Source organism: Ursus americanus, chromosome 16 (genome assembly GCF_024610735.1).
Source record: "Ursus americanus isolate L20-20 chromosome 16, mUrsAme1.1.p, whole genome shotgun sequence".
NCBI classification, from domain to species: Eukaryota; Metazoa; Chordata; class Mammalia; order Carnivora; family Ursidae; genus Ursus; species Ursus americanus.
In genome coordinates this window covers 57,007,647-57,024,157 of record NC_142142.1, presented here as the reverse complement: position 1 = coordinate 57,024,157, position 16,511 = coordinate 57,007,647, and the positions used below count along the sequence as shown (strand labels likewise).

The window sequence follows — 16,511 nt, the reverse complement described above, 5'->3', positions numbered from 1 at the left end:
ATACCAAGCCCAGGCTCTCTCCTTACACTTTACCTTTGGGAAATTTCATTGGACAGTCCATCAGCATTCCAAACTTAAGCTGTCCAAGAAGAAATGTCAGGGGCACATGCACAACTGCTTCTCCTCATGATTTTCTAGGTTTCCTGACACCACCTTCTGAATCTCAGACTTTATACTTCTAAGCTATCAACAGACAATTCCACCACAATCACTCTTTTTATGCCTTCATGTATTTGTATATGTAGCTCCTTCTATCTGAATAGTCTTCCTATCTTTGTTCCCCTGATTAGGAATAACTCGATTCTTAAAAATTTGGCTTAAGGATCATCTCTTCTGTGGAACCCTCCAGAAAGATTAGGTGCCTTCCTTCTGAGCTCCCACACTTCATCCTCTTCCCTTAGCGGATAATACAGAGCAGCGACCACGTGCCCGTCATTGCTCTAGGCACAGAGCACGAATCACTGCACCAAATTCCTGCCTTCATGGCACTTACATTCCAGTGGGAGAAGGCTGACAGTAAATGATGCACAGTCCCTGACTTACTGATGTGAAAGTGATACCCATTCAGTAGAAACCATACTCCAAAATCTGAATTCTGTAGGCTAGCAATACGCAGTACTATCCTCTCCCGTGATGCTAGGCAGTGGCAGAGCTTCCAGTCAGCCTCACGATCACGAAGGTCACCAACCCATACACCGACGACCGTTCTGTACCCAACTATTGTGTCTTTACCATCAGTGTAGTACTCAACCAATTACATGAGATAGGCAACATTATAAAATAAGCTTTGTGTTGGACAATTTTGCCCAACTGCAGGCTAATGTAAGTGCTCTGAGCCTGTCGGAGGTCAGCTAGGCAGAGCTGATGTTTGCAGGGTACGTGTATTACATGCATTTTCTATTTAGGGTATTTTCAAGTTACAATAGGTTTATCAGATACAACCCCATTGTAAGTTGAGGAAGATCCGCATACAAATACAAACATATAGTATGTTAGATGGTTAAGTGCTGCAGAGAAAGATAATGGAAAGAAATGTGTAGGGAATCCCGGGAAAGGTGCAATTTTAAATAAAGTGGTAAGGGAAGGCCACAGTGAGGGGACATTTAAGCAAAATCCTGGAGATCACAAGGAAATAATTTTAAAAATATCTGGGGGACAATGTTCATAGCAGCATTGTCCACAAGAGCTAAATCGTTGAAGAAGCCGAGATGCCCTTCAACAGATGACTGGATTAAGATGTGGTCCATATATACCATGGAATATTACTCAGCTATCAAAAAGAACGATTTCTCAACATTTGCTGCAACATGAACGGCACTGGAGGAGATAATGCTAAGTGAAATAAGTCAAGCAGAGAAAGACAATTATCATATGGTTTCTCTCATCTATGGAACATGAGAACTGGGAGGATAGGTAGGAGAAGAAAGGGATGGGGAAAGGAGGGGTAATCAGAAGGGGGCATGAAGCATGAGAGACTATGGACTCTGGGAAACAAACTGAGGGCTTCAGAGGGGACGGGGTGGGGGAATGGGATAGGCTGGTGATGGATCTTAAGGAGGGCACGTATTGCATGGTGCACTGGGTGTTATACGCAACTAATGGATCATCGAACTTTGCATGGAAAACCAGGGATGTACTGTATGGTGACTAACATAATATAATAAAAAAAACATTAAAAAAAATATCTGGGGGAAAAAGGCATACCAAGCTGAGGTAGTTAAGAGCCCTGAGGTAGTTTAAAGATTAAGAAGGAAGCCAGCTGACTTCAATCTAGTGAGAGAAGAGGAAATCAGTGAGGTCCAGAAGCAACAAGGGACCAGATTTGGGCTCTGGACGCCACTGAGAAGATTACAGCTTTTACTCTGAGATGGAAAGTCCGAAGAATTTTGAGAAGTGACAGGATCTGACTTACCTTTTTAAGGCTGTCTTTTTTTTTTTTTAAAGATTTTATTTATTTATTTATTCGATAGAGATAGAGACAGCCAGCGAGAGAGGGGACACAAGCAGGGGGAGTGGGAGAGGAAGAAGCAGGCTCACAGCGGAGCAGCCTGATGTGGGGCTCGATCCCACAACGCCGGGATCACGCCCTGAGCTGAAGGCAGACGCTTAACCGCTGTGCCACCCAGGCGCCCCAAGGCTGCTGTCTTAACAGACTGTACAATAGCAAGAGAGGAATCAAGAAAACCCACCAGAAGGCTCTAGCAACAATCCATGCAACCGTGAAGGTATGAGTCGGGGTGACCACCGTGGAGATGCAGGAAGTGGTCACATTCTGGATTTATTATGTACTTTAATGTTGGGCCAACAGGTTTGTGGTTGGGTCGGATGTGGGTATGAGAGAAAAAGAAGAGCAATATATACGGTCAAGGTTTGGGCCTGATTCACTGAAAGAATGGACTTGCCCTCCATTGACTGAGAAGAGGACATGCATGGGCAGGAGCAAGCAGTGGGCAGCAGAAAGAGCAATGGGAAATGGTGACCCCTATAGACTTCTGGGCCTTTCTAAGAAATCAGCCTAGAATTTAGTGCGAATCTCATGGGAAAAGGGGGAGAGAGGGAGACCACAAACCACGAAAATCAGTGTTTCTTCTATTTGATTAACATGAAATATCATTAGCACTTTTGAAACAAATCTAGACTATATATACCCCACCCCAATTTTTTGTGGCCCAAAAAAAATCATTTAAGAACTAGGCCAACGTTTATAGGCACAAGAGCAATATCTGATCTAAAAAGAAAGTTCTGAAATCAAAGGACATTTTCTTAACTTCACAAAGACCACATTAGCGCACGGAGTTAAGAGAAGACTACACATACATTGTAGCTTCGAAGATGTTCGAAAACACTAGGTTTTTCTAAGAAGGTTGATCTACCTTCTCAAAACTGAAAAAAAAAAAAACCTCGCAGAATCAGACTTCTTTGTAATATTTTTGCTCTTATTGTTTGGTGTCCTGGTAAAGCACCTTATATCATTAAGTGTTTTACAATAACCTGAGCTTGTCATTTGCTGTTTTAACAAAAGTAGGCGAATGCAAACGCAAACCACTGAGGATATGGTGGCAATCAAAGGAAATTAAGAACCAAAAAGCCACCAACGTACATTTAGAAAACCCTACCTTACTGATTGTTTAAGTAACATTTTCTGACTATAGAATTTGAAGAAGTTAATTATTGGCAGATCTTTCTCACTTGGGCCCACAAAAGTGACATGTTAACGACCATTATAGCTGGGTCGCCTACCTTTTAAGTAAACCAGATAAAGAGAAATCCAATTAGTGGAGAGAAGTGTCTATCTTTCTATTAAAAGTGCTTCCATAAGCACACATTACTATTCAAATTTGTTAAATATAAAAAGTACACCCACAACATTTAAGTAAAAAAATAATTTCCTATAATTTTGGAATACCTAACATAAAAAAAAAGATCTATGTCAACTTACCTCATCCCCTAGACTATAGCCCAATTTCTTAGAGTAAAACACAAGTAGTGTTTGTGCAAGAATACATGACAGTATTGTTTCTAACGGCACAGCATTGGTAAAAACAAAAATGTTCACCAGCAGTTACAGAGCATCTGTACAATTAAATGCTACAGTATTTTTGCACTGACAGGTGATTTCCAAAATACCGTGCAGTGAAAGAAGGGCACAACCATGTGTCCAGAAGGCTCGGATGTACACGAACCACGGTAAGTACATAAGACACACAAGCTTGGACACGTACAGGTCGCCTCCAGCAGGAGGCGCAGGTGGAAACAACAGTGACCTCGGAGGAGCTGGAGGATTAGAGGATGGAGAAAGAAGGCTTGTTTTTTTAGTGCTATCCTACTCTATCTATTGATTTGTTCCATGTTTCATGTATCACTTATTTTTTTAAAATTCTAAAGATTTAACTTTTTAAAATAAGGCTTTAGCCACATAGCTAAGCAGCACTGAAAGTATAAAGTACCCTTAGAATTTGGCAATTTCCACCCATGATATGGTAACACTGGAAGCCGATGAAAAACACACTTTTTAATTTAATACCTACTTTTCTAGTTTAAAAAAAAATTTTTTTTCTTTAAGCATGGTGAAAAGCAGTTTTTTTCTTAATAAAAAAGGAGGGAATTGACAATAACTTGACCATTTTACTGCTTAAAGAAAGTCTCCAAAGAAAAGTAACCAAAAAATCCTGAAATACCCATTTTCTGATGCTTTGCTATAATACAAGTTATTACCATTATAAATTTACAAAACTCAACACAATTAACCAGGGTTTCAGAAGAAAATTCTACCTGTATTGCTTGAGGTAATATATATCCTAATATTTACTTAAGCTAAAAAAAAAAAGTTTATAGTAAAAAACGCTAAACTTAACAGCAAGTTAAAGACAGTAGTTAATAGGGCTATGAAAACTTTTATTAATATTAAATTATGTGTCAATACTGGCTATTCTAATATAAACCATTATTAGTAAGGTTGCTTATATTCAATAAACTGTTATTGTAAGAAAATCAGACACATTTACATTGGCTATTAAGGAATATGCAATTCCTCAGTGGCAGAGAACCACGTTAACAAATCTAAAACATTAGCTAGCCTGCCTAGTGATGAATTTATAAACCTCGCTGCTCCCCAAGCTGCTGTAATTTTAAAAATGAAGAAAACACTGCCTGGCCAGATCACTCAAGTCAATTATCATGCTTCTTGTTTGCTAATTAGCACCTACTAAGCAACCTCTAACTTAACTCCCAACTAACTTCCACACATTTTATTGCACCTTTTCTTCTGGTATTTACTACCTTACTTTCTGCATCTCAATTTGGGTCCATGTGTCAACTCTGTGATTTCACTACAATTTGCACAACAGAGTCAAAGGGTCTCAGCCATCCCCCAAACAGTGCTTTGCATAAACATCAACTGCTCTGCAAATCCCTGGTAGAATGAATGCATAAGTATGTATGTAATAGTCTTATCACTTGATGGAAGAAAGCCATGCCTCCTTGTCTCCCACTCAGCATTCCTTTCATAACACCATTAAACTGAAGACCTTTTAAATTTCTCATGTCTAAGGACTAAAGCACAATGGTTCAAAAATAAAAGGTGGTACAGAACATTTTCTTACCTGAAGACATCAGACCAGTAATTTAGAAGATATATTCGCTTCCAGTCTTCCTAATGCTTGAAAACACCTCAAAAATATTAATAACAATAATCCCCCTTAAAGATGCAAAACTACTTTTCCAATGAAAAGATTTTCTATACATTTGGATGCAGAGCCTTTAATACAGTCTATGTCTCCTAAATTCATTATAAACATCCTTCAAGCATCAGGAACGTAATGTGGCCCGGCACATTAAACTAGATTATAAAGTATGCAGATGATTAGGTTCTGGGTTCTCATTCCACGGTTTATTATAAGTGCTGTTTGATACCACATTTGCAAACACCATTTAAAACTAAACAGATCATGAATTATGATTTCCCTTTGCATACACTGAAAGATTTTATGTCTTCTGATAGAAGTACTTTTAAAACACACAAATTAAAAAGTTGTAATATTCTGCATTTAACCTACAGTGGTAAGGTATTATAGCTTAAAGTTAGTGGAGGAGGAAAACCATCCACTTTTAACTGAGATTACCAAAAGATTATATTTACTTACATTCAAAAACTTTTATGGCCTACAAATTGAGAAGTAAATTGTATTAGGAATTATCTGGGGAAAATAAGCAAAAACAAAAAGGAAGAAAAACCCTAATGTATCATTTGGGCATAAACAGATGAATCAAGTCCTACCTCTAGCAAAAGCCACATTGATGAAGCATAATCAAATCTTAACTTTTAAAATCTCAACTTTTGGGATGCATGGGTGGCTCAGTCAGTTAAGCAACTGCCTTCAGCTCAGGTCATGATCCCCACGTCCTGGGATCGAGTTCCACATCAGGCTCCTGCTCAGTGGGGAGCCTGCTTCTCCCTCTGCCTGCAGCTCCCCCTGCTTGTGCTTTCTCTCTCTCTCTGGCAAATTAAAATCATAAAAATAAAAAAAGTAAAATCTCAACTTTTAAAAACCTACAAAAATTTCCAAAGTAAGTCGTTCAAAGCTGTCACAGCAAGTGAACAGTTGCATGTGTATATTCTGAGATAATCTTCACTGAGTTGTTTTGGTAAGTAATATAACCGCTTCATAATGATCTGAAAGAACTATTTTTTTAACCCCTTAAAACCTATTTTAAAAAATTCTCTAAGTTTCTTCCAGTCACTACATTATCAAGACCAACTGGAAGCAGAAATGACATTGATGCAACAATTGTTGTAAGCACACTTTGCACTGTTTTCTTTTTTTTTAAGATTTTATTTATTTGAGAGAGGAAAAGAGAGAGCACGAGTGGGGGGAGGAGCAGAGAGACAGAGAGAAGCAGACTCTCCGCTGAGCAGGGAGCCAGATGCAGAACTTGATTCTAAGACTCTAAGATCATGATCTGAGCCAAACACAGACACTTAACCGACTAAGCCACCCAGGCGCCCCTGCATTAATAGTTTCAAATACAAACAAGTATTAGTGATACAAAGTACATGGATATTAACCTTGGTCAGGCATTACACTTTGGGGAAGACAATGCATCTGGAATCTGTGTCTAAATCAGATTCCAGAGAAATATGCTGAAACAGACCATCTAATTCAGAACTCTGAAATTGCTTATAAAAACTTGACTCTGAGAAACAAACTGAGGGCTTCAGAGGGGAGGGGGGTGGGGGAATGGGATAGGCTGGTGATGGGTAGTAAGGAGGGCACGTATTGCATGGTGCACTGGGTGTTATATGCAACTAATGAATCATGGAACTTTACATCAAAAACCAGGGATGTACTGTATGGTGACTAACATGATATAATAAAAAAATATTATAGGAGTGCCTGGGTAGCGCAGTCGTTGGGTGTCTGCCTTTGGCTCAGGGCGTGATCCTGGCGTTCCGAGATCAAGTTCCACATTGGGCTCCTCCGCTGGGAGCCTGCTTCTTCCTCTCCCACTCCCCTGCTGTGTTCCCTCTCTCGCTGTCTGTCACATAAATAAATAAAAAATCTTAAAAAAAAAATAAAAAATAAAAATAAAAATAAAAAATATTATAAAAAAAACAAAAACAACAAAAAAAACCTTGAGTACAGGGGCACCTAGGTGGCGCAGTAAGTTAAGCATCTGACTCTTGGTTTTGGCTCAGGTTGTAATTGCGGAGTTATGAGACTGACCCCAGTGTCAGGCTTTGTGCTCAGTGCAGTCTGCTTAAGACTCTCCCTTTCCCTCTGCATCCCACTGCTGCACGTGCTCTCTCTGGAAAATAATAAGTAAATCTTAAAAACAAAACAAAACTGGGAGTACAAGAGAGTGTAACACCTGTAATTAGCACTCAGAATCCAATGCATTTGTTCTCAAATGTCTTTCACTTCTGGTTCTCTTTTTGTGCCACTGAAGAACCTCTCTCCAAAAGGTCATGGGTAAAAGAAGCAAAACAGAGGCCTTAACTCTTCCCAAAGAGATCATTTGGAAAATAAGCAGAAGAAAAAAATATTAACTACACATAGCAAATATGAGAGTAAACTACATCTAGGTATTTCCTTTAAAGTCTCAGAAGGCAGTAACATGAGTGTTCACCATGACCACAGCCTTTCTTCAGGCTAATTACTATGTATGAAGTTCTTTATTAAGCTTTCCCTACATTCCACACTCTCTAGCACACCTTACACAGCAGCATGGATTCTCCTCTGGAGCAAAGTTTAGTTATTGTTCCCTTAGCAACTGCATTCCCAAAAAGCACCAGATGTCTTCAAATCCAACTAACCCACCTCAGCACAGGCTTCAAGGCTCCATAAATCCCTGGTCCAGCCCTCCCTGCCTTCACCATCCTGTTGTCTGTGCACAGTGAAATCACATTTCCTATCCCAGTCAAGACAGCCTACTCTTCATAGACTAACCACTGTACAAAATCATTCTCTGCCTTGCCTCTTTTCAGTAATACCTTCATCAAAAAAATATTTTTCTCTTTAAAAAACATGAACATTGGGGCGCCTGGGTGGCGCAGTCATTAAGCCTCTGCCTTCGGCTCAGGGCGTGATCCTGGCGTCATGGGATCGAGCCCCACATCAGGCTCCTCCGCTAGGAGTCTGCTTCTTCCTCTCCCACTCCTCCTGCTTGTGTTCCCTCTCTTGCTGGCTGTCTCTCTCTCTCTGTCAAATAAATAAATAAAATCTTAAAAAAAAAAAATGAACATTAAAGGCACAGGCAACAAAAGAAAATATAAGTTGACTTCATTAATATTAAACGCTTCTGCGGAACAAAGAAAACACTATCAAAAGCAGGAAAAGACAACCCACAGAATGGAAGAGAATGTTTGCAACTCTTCTATCTGGCAAGGGATTATTTACAACTCATATATCTGACAAGGGATCAATATCCAGAATACATAAAGAACTCGCATAACTCAGGAACAACAAAAAACAAACAACCCAATTTAAAAGTAGACAAAACACGAATAAACACTTCCACAAAGAAGGTACACATCTGGTCAATAAGCCCATGAAAAGATGTTCAGCATGAGAAATGCATCATAGGGAAATGATCAAAAACGGCAATGAGATACCGCTTCACCCATTAGGATGGCCATTCTCCAAAACAAACAAATAAAAAAACCAACTGTTGGTGAGGATGTGGAGAAACTGGAACCCTTATGTATTTGCTGATGGGAATGTAAAATGGTACAGTTGCTGCACAGATAACATGGCAATTCCTCAAAAAATTAAACATAAGATGATCATGACTCAGCAATTCTACTTCTGAATATGTACCCCAAAGAATTGAAAACAGGGGCTAGAACAGATATTTGTGTACCAGTGTACACAGCAGCACTGTTCACAAGTCAAAACATGGGAACAATCTAAATGTCCACTGACTGATGGATTAAAAAAAATGATACACACACACAGAGGGATATTATCAAAGAGCGAAATTCTGACACATATGATAACATGGATAACCCTTGGAAACATTATGCTAAGTGAAAGAAGTCAGACACAGAAGGACAAACGTTATGAATAACCTAAAGTAGTCAAATCAGAGAAAAAAGTAGGATAGTGGCAGTACCCAAGGACTAGGAAGACAGAGGGAGGGGAATGAGTGTTTTAAGGGTACAGTTTCTGTTTGGCATGATGGAAAAGTGGCGACAGCTGTGCAACATGAATGTAGTTAACGTCACTGAATGGTACATTTGAAAACAGCTAAAATGGTTAATTTTATGTTATATATATTTTAACAACTAAAAAAATGAAGATTCAACTGAAAACTGACTCCATGAAACTTCTCAACATTTAATACAAATATTACGAATTACTATGCTTGACTGGTTTGTCAGTATGATATAAAATGAGTTTTACTATAAAGACAGAAAAACTTTTGCAGTTAGGCACTTTTTTAAAGATATCTTTAAATACAGTGTTTAAAATTTGACCTATGCAATAAAAATTAATTTACTAGAAAATAAGCAAACTTGAGAAACTCTACTACGTATTCTTATTTTCATCCTTATTAGTTAATTTCTTCTACTGAACTTCTTTATGTTGTAGTTTCTTTCATCATACAACTGTATCTTTTATCCAAAATAGCTAAAATTTTAAAGTAAACAATTATATAAATGGAGTGATGGCATATAGGATTCCAGTGCTAGACTTGAATTACATGGACTTTTCAGTATAAACCAAGGGAAAGGGAGGGGGGAGGTACTGCCTTCTAAGTCTAAAACATATACACATTTCTAGGTCTAACACGTAAGTTAAGACATTTTAACTTGAAAAAGATTAGAAGGGATATCATAGCATACGTTGTAACACAGCAAAGAATAATTTCACATAATAAATCCATGTTTTATCAAAAGGAACTTTTCCAAGGATCATCACATAAATCTCAGAGATTCTGATGCCATTATTATCACTAGGAAGATAGACATTGGCTCTTTAGTCAACAGTAACAAAAATCAGTATAATCACTTTTAGGAGTAAACTAAATGACATGCATAAATATCAAACTGAATCTTAATTTTTTAAATGATCATTAAATAAAAGTGAACAATTGGAACCAAGTAATAAAAATAAATTACATGGATGGAAGCAACTGACTTCATATAAGCACGGAGGAATCTGGGCATACAAATAACATGAATCAACAAAGTGATGCTGCCATCTTAAAAGAAATCTAGTATTTACCAGATTAATGCAAATGATCTAAGAGGTAAATAAGTATTAACTTCCACATTTTAAGATAGGCCAAAACAGAGTCGCCATCATTCTAATCTTGCTGCCATATCCTAGAGTATAGAGTATAAAAATGTAGTGGCTAAATGAAGGTCTTTAAATTAGAATCTGGAAAACTCCAGAGCCAAACATAAACCTGAATTTAAGAGATGTGCCATTGGGTAATTATCTCAGTCATAATTTTAATCTTAAAATTCTGTGGTTAAATGATGGATACTCCAACTCCTGAAGCAGGATATGTAATCCGAAATCAGCTAACTCTTGTATCACAGAGTTTAAGGGAAGTCAAAATACTGAGGCAACAAAGCAAGGAGGAGGATCTTTCTGGAAGGAAAATCTTAAAGCAGCTCCTAAAATCTTGAAAGACGGATATATTAAGAAGTAGGTCCACTAGGAAAAAATGGGAGTTAAGATTGTTTTACTGGAAAAGTCAAGGATGAGAATGTGATAAGCTTTAATATGTGAAACACTATGAGCCAAGGTCTCCTCACCACCAATGTAGAATGTAAGGATTGCCTTGACATTTCATGAAGTTATCAGAACATCTGCAGAATCCCCTGAACTTCTGAAATGTACTAGAATGCTGCCCTTTTACATGGTAAACCACAATAGAGTATATGATAGATTATCTTCTAAGTACAAAATGAAGTGCAGAATAAGAAAATGCTTAAGTTCTGCTCATTTAGAACAAACTTAAAAGTGGAAGGGGTCTACCAGTAGAGCTCCCTATTCAAATGATTTCCCTTCTCCTTCTTAAGGATATCTAAATTTTAGTTTACTAATCAGTTCAGTGAATTAATGTAAAGGCTGTAATTCCTTAAACTTAAAAGTCTATAGCTTTAGATTTTAAAAAGACCAATTGTTTCTCTCATGCATACATACATAGAATGGGATGCTTTTGGATCTAAAAAGTTTTTACCTTCATTTCTACAAATGCCATCAATTAACAAGGTAATAATAATTGAGACAGAAAGTAGTGGGCATTTTTTATTTTTAATCGTAACACTAATATTGAAATTCTCTAATGATCACCAGGAGTGAGAGTTCCAATATAGTCTAGGATAACTTTGTAAGTGGTAATTCTATTCTTAAAGAAAAACTCAAATTAGATATAAAGCAATCCTACAAAATTCCCCTTTCTTTTCTGATAGGACTGGAATAAGGAAATCACTACCTGCCTTTGAGAAAAAATAATAAAGTGACAGTTAAGTATTACTGTAAACTGAGCAGACACCCAGCTTTTCCTTTTCGAACAGATTTATAACTTATTTAAGAAGAATAATTTTTATGTTAAAAATCAGGAAGAAGCTTTTAAAAAGACAATAACCTTCTAGATTTATGGTAACTGCAATGTAATGTCACCTTAAAATAAAAATATGTATTTAAATAAATGCACTTAGCATATGGTTCTTTAAAGAACATTAGAATTTTAATAGCAAGATTAATCAATGACAATGAAACTATATCTTCCTTAGGAAAAAGAAAGTATAAACAATATACAATTAAAGCAATGACCAGAAATCCTAAATGATTTTCTGTTATCAAGAGAGTCGAGTTAACAATTTAATTTTTCACAAAATCAACAATTACTATTACTTCCATACCAAAAGAGGTATAATTTGGGGGGAAGATAAATCTATGAGGATTTTGAAAATTTTCCCTATCCATATTTCATTTTTAAGATGTGATGATTCATGGGTCTAATAAAGATTATAATTTTCAGAAATATACAAAAAATCCATGTTAAATAACAACAGTGGACCTTGAAGACATGAGGTTTTGTCACTTTATTGTTAACCAATGAATGTTATCCAAAATTATAGATGTAATTGTAACTTAATTGTACAACACAAAATTATGCTAATGGTAAAAGCCTGTTGGAATTTACCAAATACCCATTAATATATTTTACATTGCTATATGAACATGTGCTCTCAACTGCTAATAATAAGAGTTATAACTGGTTTAATCGCTATGAAAACCCATATTGCAAATAGCTGTTCCTGTCTAGAAAAATTCACACAGCTCTAAAAATGGATTAAATCCATTTTAATCCTAATCTACAAACAGATTATAAACAGCAAATATAACTGGTAGTTTCTCAACACTGATATCAAACTGATGTAGCAATGGTAGTGCACACAATTCAAAATGTAGAAAATTAATAAAAATCCAATGGAAGTCCAAGTTTTCACTTACTATGGCAATGGCTTTGACGCTTTGGAAAAGTGAACACTTATGCTTTAAAGCACGAAGAGCAGAGTTCACCATCTATCCCTCTAATGCGCTGCAAGGAGAAATATTCTCTTCCGCAGCGTTTTGAAGCATGTGCACAGCCACCATACAACAGTCACTTCAAGGTTATTAACCAGTTATCTTTTGTCCTACAAAGTCCAAAAAAATATATTAAATGAAACCTTTCCTTTTCATATGTCTGCCCAGATTAATCCTTTTATAGTCAGCAAAATCAAAAAAGCACAAGAGATATTTTCAGACACAACTCGAATCTACTGTGCATGAAAAATGCTTAACAAAATGGCAATTTTAATAGATAAATGTAAATTTGAGTGCATAATACCAAATGAAAAGTAGCTGAACCACACAGAGAAAACAAGGCTTTCCTTATCTCCAAGTCTAGATGTTTTACAATGAAGAAAATATTAGAACATGTGAATATTAGAACATCTTTCAAACTGGAAAGATTTCTTCTTAAGACATAACTGAACTCAATATAATCTAAAATTATAATTTCTAAAATAGGATTAACAAACCAAATTGAAGTATTTTTAGTTAGAGAATGAAAAAAATAAGCACAATGATTTAAAAACCAAATCTGCTAAAATGATTATGTAACAATTATATCAAGAAATGAAGGTACAGACATTCATATGCTACAAGGGCAAATCTCTCTCTCTCTCTCTCTCTCTCTCGCGCGCGCGCGCGCGCGCGTGCGCATGCACACACACACACACTCTTCTTCCTCGGACATACAACACCCCTCCAGGAAGATAGTATATCAGCAAGAGCTTACAATGTTAATATAAATCAGAGTCCCACAATTAAGCTCAACAAAAAGGCAGTTAAAAATTTAGCACTCTAAGATATTCTGAAGGAAAAGGAAATCTCAGAAATACCCTTTGCACGATTGAAAGTATTGGTATGTATTAGAGAACACAGAGCTTACATACTCCACTGGGTTGGAACAACCAGTCACCACAGGTGTAGTAGTGAGGTAGTATTATTGTCCCCTCTTTGGGACTGATGTTTTCATTTGCTGCCCTTCCAGAAAGGTCCAGGGTTGTTTTTTTTTTTTTTTTAATGATTACAATAAATTACCAACAAATGATTTTTTTAAATTAAACATCTGTTTGTCTAAATCAGTGTATGAAAGAACGGACTTTTTAATCTTTCAGAGACAATTACTATTTGCAGGTAGTGTTTCATCAGTAAATTCTCCTAGGGAACTACTATCTGCTGTCTACACCCTTGTGAACGGTAGGCAAAGAAAACCAAAGGATGACAGGAGATGAAACACCAATCAATTCAGCTGTCAAAGGTAACTGTAATTAAGTAAGCAAATATTAAATATCCAATAATATAATTAAATTGGGACTTAAAAACATTAACCACCAGCTGTATGCTACACTATTAAATATTCTAATCCTTTTCATGATTCATAGCCGTCTTCTACAGAATTATCAAAGACTGTCTACCCTGTCGCCTACCCTCATTTTAACCATGCCAATGATCTGTATGATGGCAGAATTACGCTATTGGCACAGCAAAATAGAAGGGCACGCCAAGGAAATATGAGTGAGACAGAACGTGGAAATATACACAGGCAGAATATGGAAGGGGCAAAAGAAAACAGAGCACTCTAGCTAAACACTCATTAAGTCACCATCATCCTTTGAACTGTACAAAGTGCTGAAATCACACATACACATTTGTCAGACATGATCCTTAGTGTTAATCTCCAACAGAAAAAAACAATGGAAACTGAAAATGTGACAGGAGGCGATGGAACGCTGTCCTCCACTCCCTGGCCCAAAAGGAAAAAAAAATCAAGCATGACATCACACTGCCTTAATGCTGAAGAGCTCCCCCCAAGTACGTCTTTAGCCACCACAGTCAACTGGTGTTAAGTGCTTTGGCAAGGTGGGATTCATTCCATCACATCTGCAAAGGCCTGCTTTTCTCTGTTGGTGGTTCAGCTTATGAAGAACATGTATGCAAAATAACAGCTCTCACATGGCTTCAAACTCATCAATCCGCTGCTTGGTGTTGCCTTGTCGAATCTGTCGCAGAGTCTTATACTTATCGCGGCCGGCTTTAACATTCTCAGCATGAAGAACATCATTTTGCGTTTTCTTGGTTTCATCTCTGGCTTGGGCTAGTTCTGAACTTAGTGCCTATATTTTAAAAAGAATAAAATGACTATTATTTTTTTTCACAGATTTTAAAAAGCTTATGAAAAAGGTTTAAAGACAAAAATACACACACCACAAATCCTACATTTTCGTATATTAAAATCCCATAGTCACATCTTTTTCTTTAAAGTGTGTAACTCTGTTTTACTTGTAGTCACAGTAGAGGTAGTGGTGAGGGAGGAATACCCCCATTACCTTTCATTTCTACACACATCAACCATAATGATTTTATGTATTATTCTAAATTTCCTTAACTTTCTCATAGAATACTTGAAATGACTTACAAAAAAAAAAAAAAAAGTTCAATGGAGATAGTACAGAATGCTACTGCAAGATCTAAAATCCATGCCGTAAGAGAAACTTTCTCCAAAATCTTAATGTATTTATTAAAACTATCCCATCACTTTTTTTAAAGTTAAAATTTCCTATTTTGATCTAATTATGTGCTTTTAATAAACTGACCTTTTGCCTTTATAAAATGTGAACAAATAATTCAGATTATGTAATGTCATACACACAGTCTATTAAATGATATTGTTTTTAATGCAGACTTCACTGGTTAAAAACTAAATTTGTCTTTTAAGCAGCATTAAAATACTTCCTACCTTTTAACGTTGAGTCAAGCTGTAATTAAAGAATAACTTACCAATTAAGGCTTAATCACCCAAGGCTAACAAACATTTGCTACAATGGAAGAAATGAAACAAGGTGACTATAGGCCAAGCACTCACAAACCAACCACAAGGCCAGGTTAGTGGTGAAGGCTTAAAATAAATAAATTAATTAATTAATTAAATTTTCCTCTATAAAGAACTTCTCAAACTGAACACCCAAAAAACAAATAAGCCGGGGCGCCTGGGTGGCTCAGTCGTTAAGCGTCTGCCTTCGGCTCAGGGCGTGACCCCGGTGTTATGGGATCGAGCCCCACATCAGGCTCCTCTGCTGGAAGCCTGCTTCTTCCTCTCCCACTCCCCCTGCTTGTGTTCCCTCTCTCACTGGCTCTCTCTCCCTGTCAAATAAATAAATAAAATCTTAAAAAAAAAAAAAAAAACCAACAACAAGCCACTCAATAAATGGCAAGAAGACATGAACAGACACTTCTCTAAAGAAGACATACAAATGGCTAACAGACACGTGAAAAAATGTTCAATATCACTAGCCATCAGGGAAATACCAAATCAAACCACAATGAGATACCACCTTGCACAGTTAGAAAGGCTAAAATTAACAAGACAGGGAACAACATATGTTGGCGAGGATGTGGAGAAAGGCGAACCCTCTTACATTGTTGGTGGGAATGCAAGCTGGTACAGCCACTCTGGAAAACAGTATGGAGGTTCCTCAAAAAGTTAAAAATAGAGCTACCCTACGACCCAGCAATTGCACTACTGGGTATTTACCCCAAAGAAACAGATGTAGTGATTCGGGGCACATGAACCCCAATGTTCATAGCAGCAATGTCCACAACAGCCAAACTGTGGAAGGAGCCCAGATGTCTTTCAACAGATGAATGGATAAAGAAGACGTGGTTCATACGTACGATGGAATATTACTCAGCCAACAGAAAGGAAGAATACCCACCATTTGCATTGACACAGATGGAACTAGAGGGGATCATGCTAAGTGAAATAAGTCAAGCAGACAAAGACAACTATCATATGGTTTCGCTCACATGTGGAACATAAGGAATAGCGCGGATGACTCAAGGGGAAGGGAAGGAAAACCGAAGGGGAAAAAAATCAGAGAGGGAGACAAACCATGAGAGACTCTGGACTCCAGGAAACAAACTGAGGGTTGCTGAACGGAG

General features: G+C 37.2%; 1 protein-coding gene across 2 annotated transcripts in view; it reads right to left on the bottom strand.

Moving 5' to 3' along the window:
* Positions 1–12,046: 12,046 nt before the first annotated feature.
* Positions 12,047–16,511, bottom strand: part of RDX (radixin) — a 58,306-nt gene continuing 53,841 nt past the window's right edge. For both annotated transcript variants that reach the window (XM_045797734.2, XM_087868460.1), the window contains exon 15: positions 12,047–14,686. In XM_045797734.2, the coding sequence (XP_045653690.1) occupies positions 14,522–14,686 (165 nt within the window). In that variant the 3' untranslated portion in view covers positions 12,047–14,521. The remainder of the gene's footprint in view (positions 14,687–16,511) is intronic.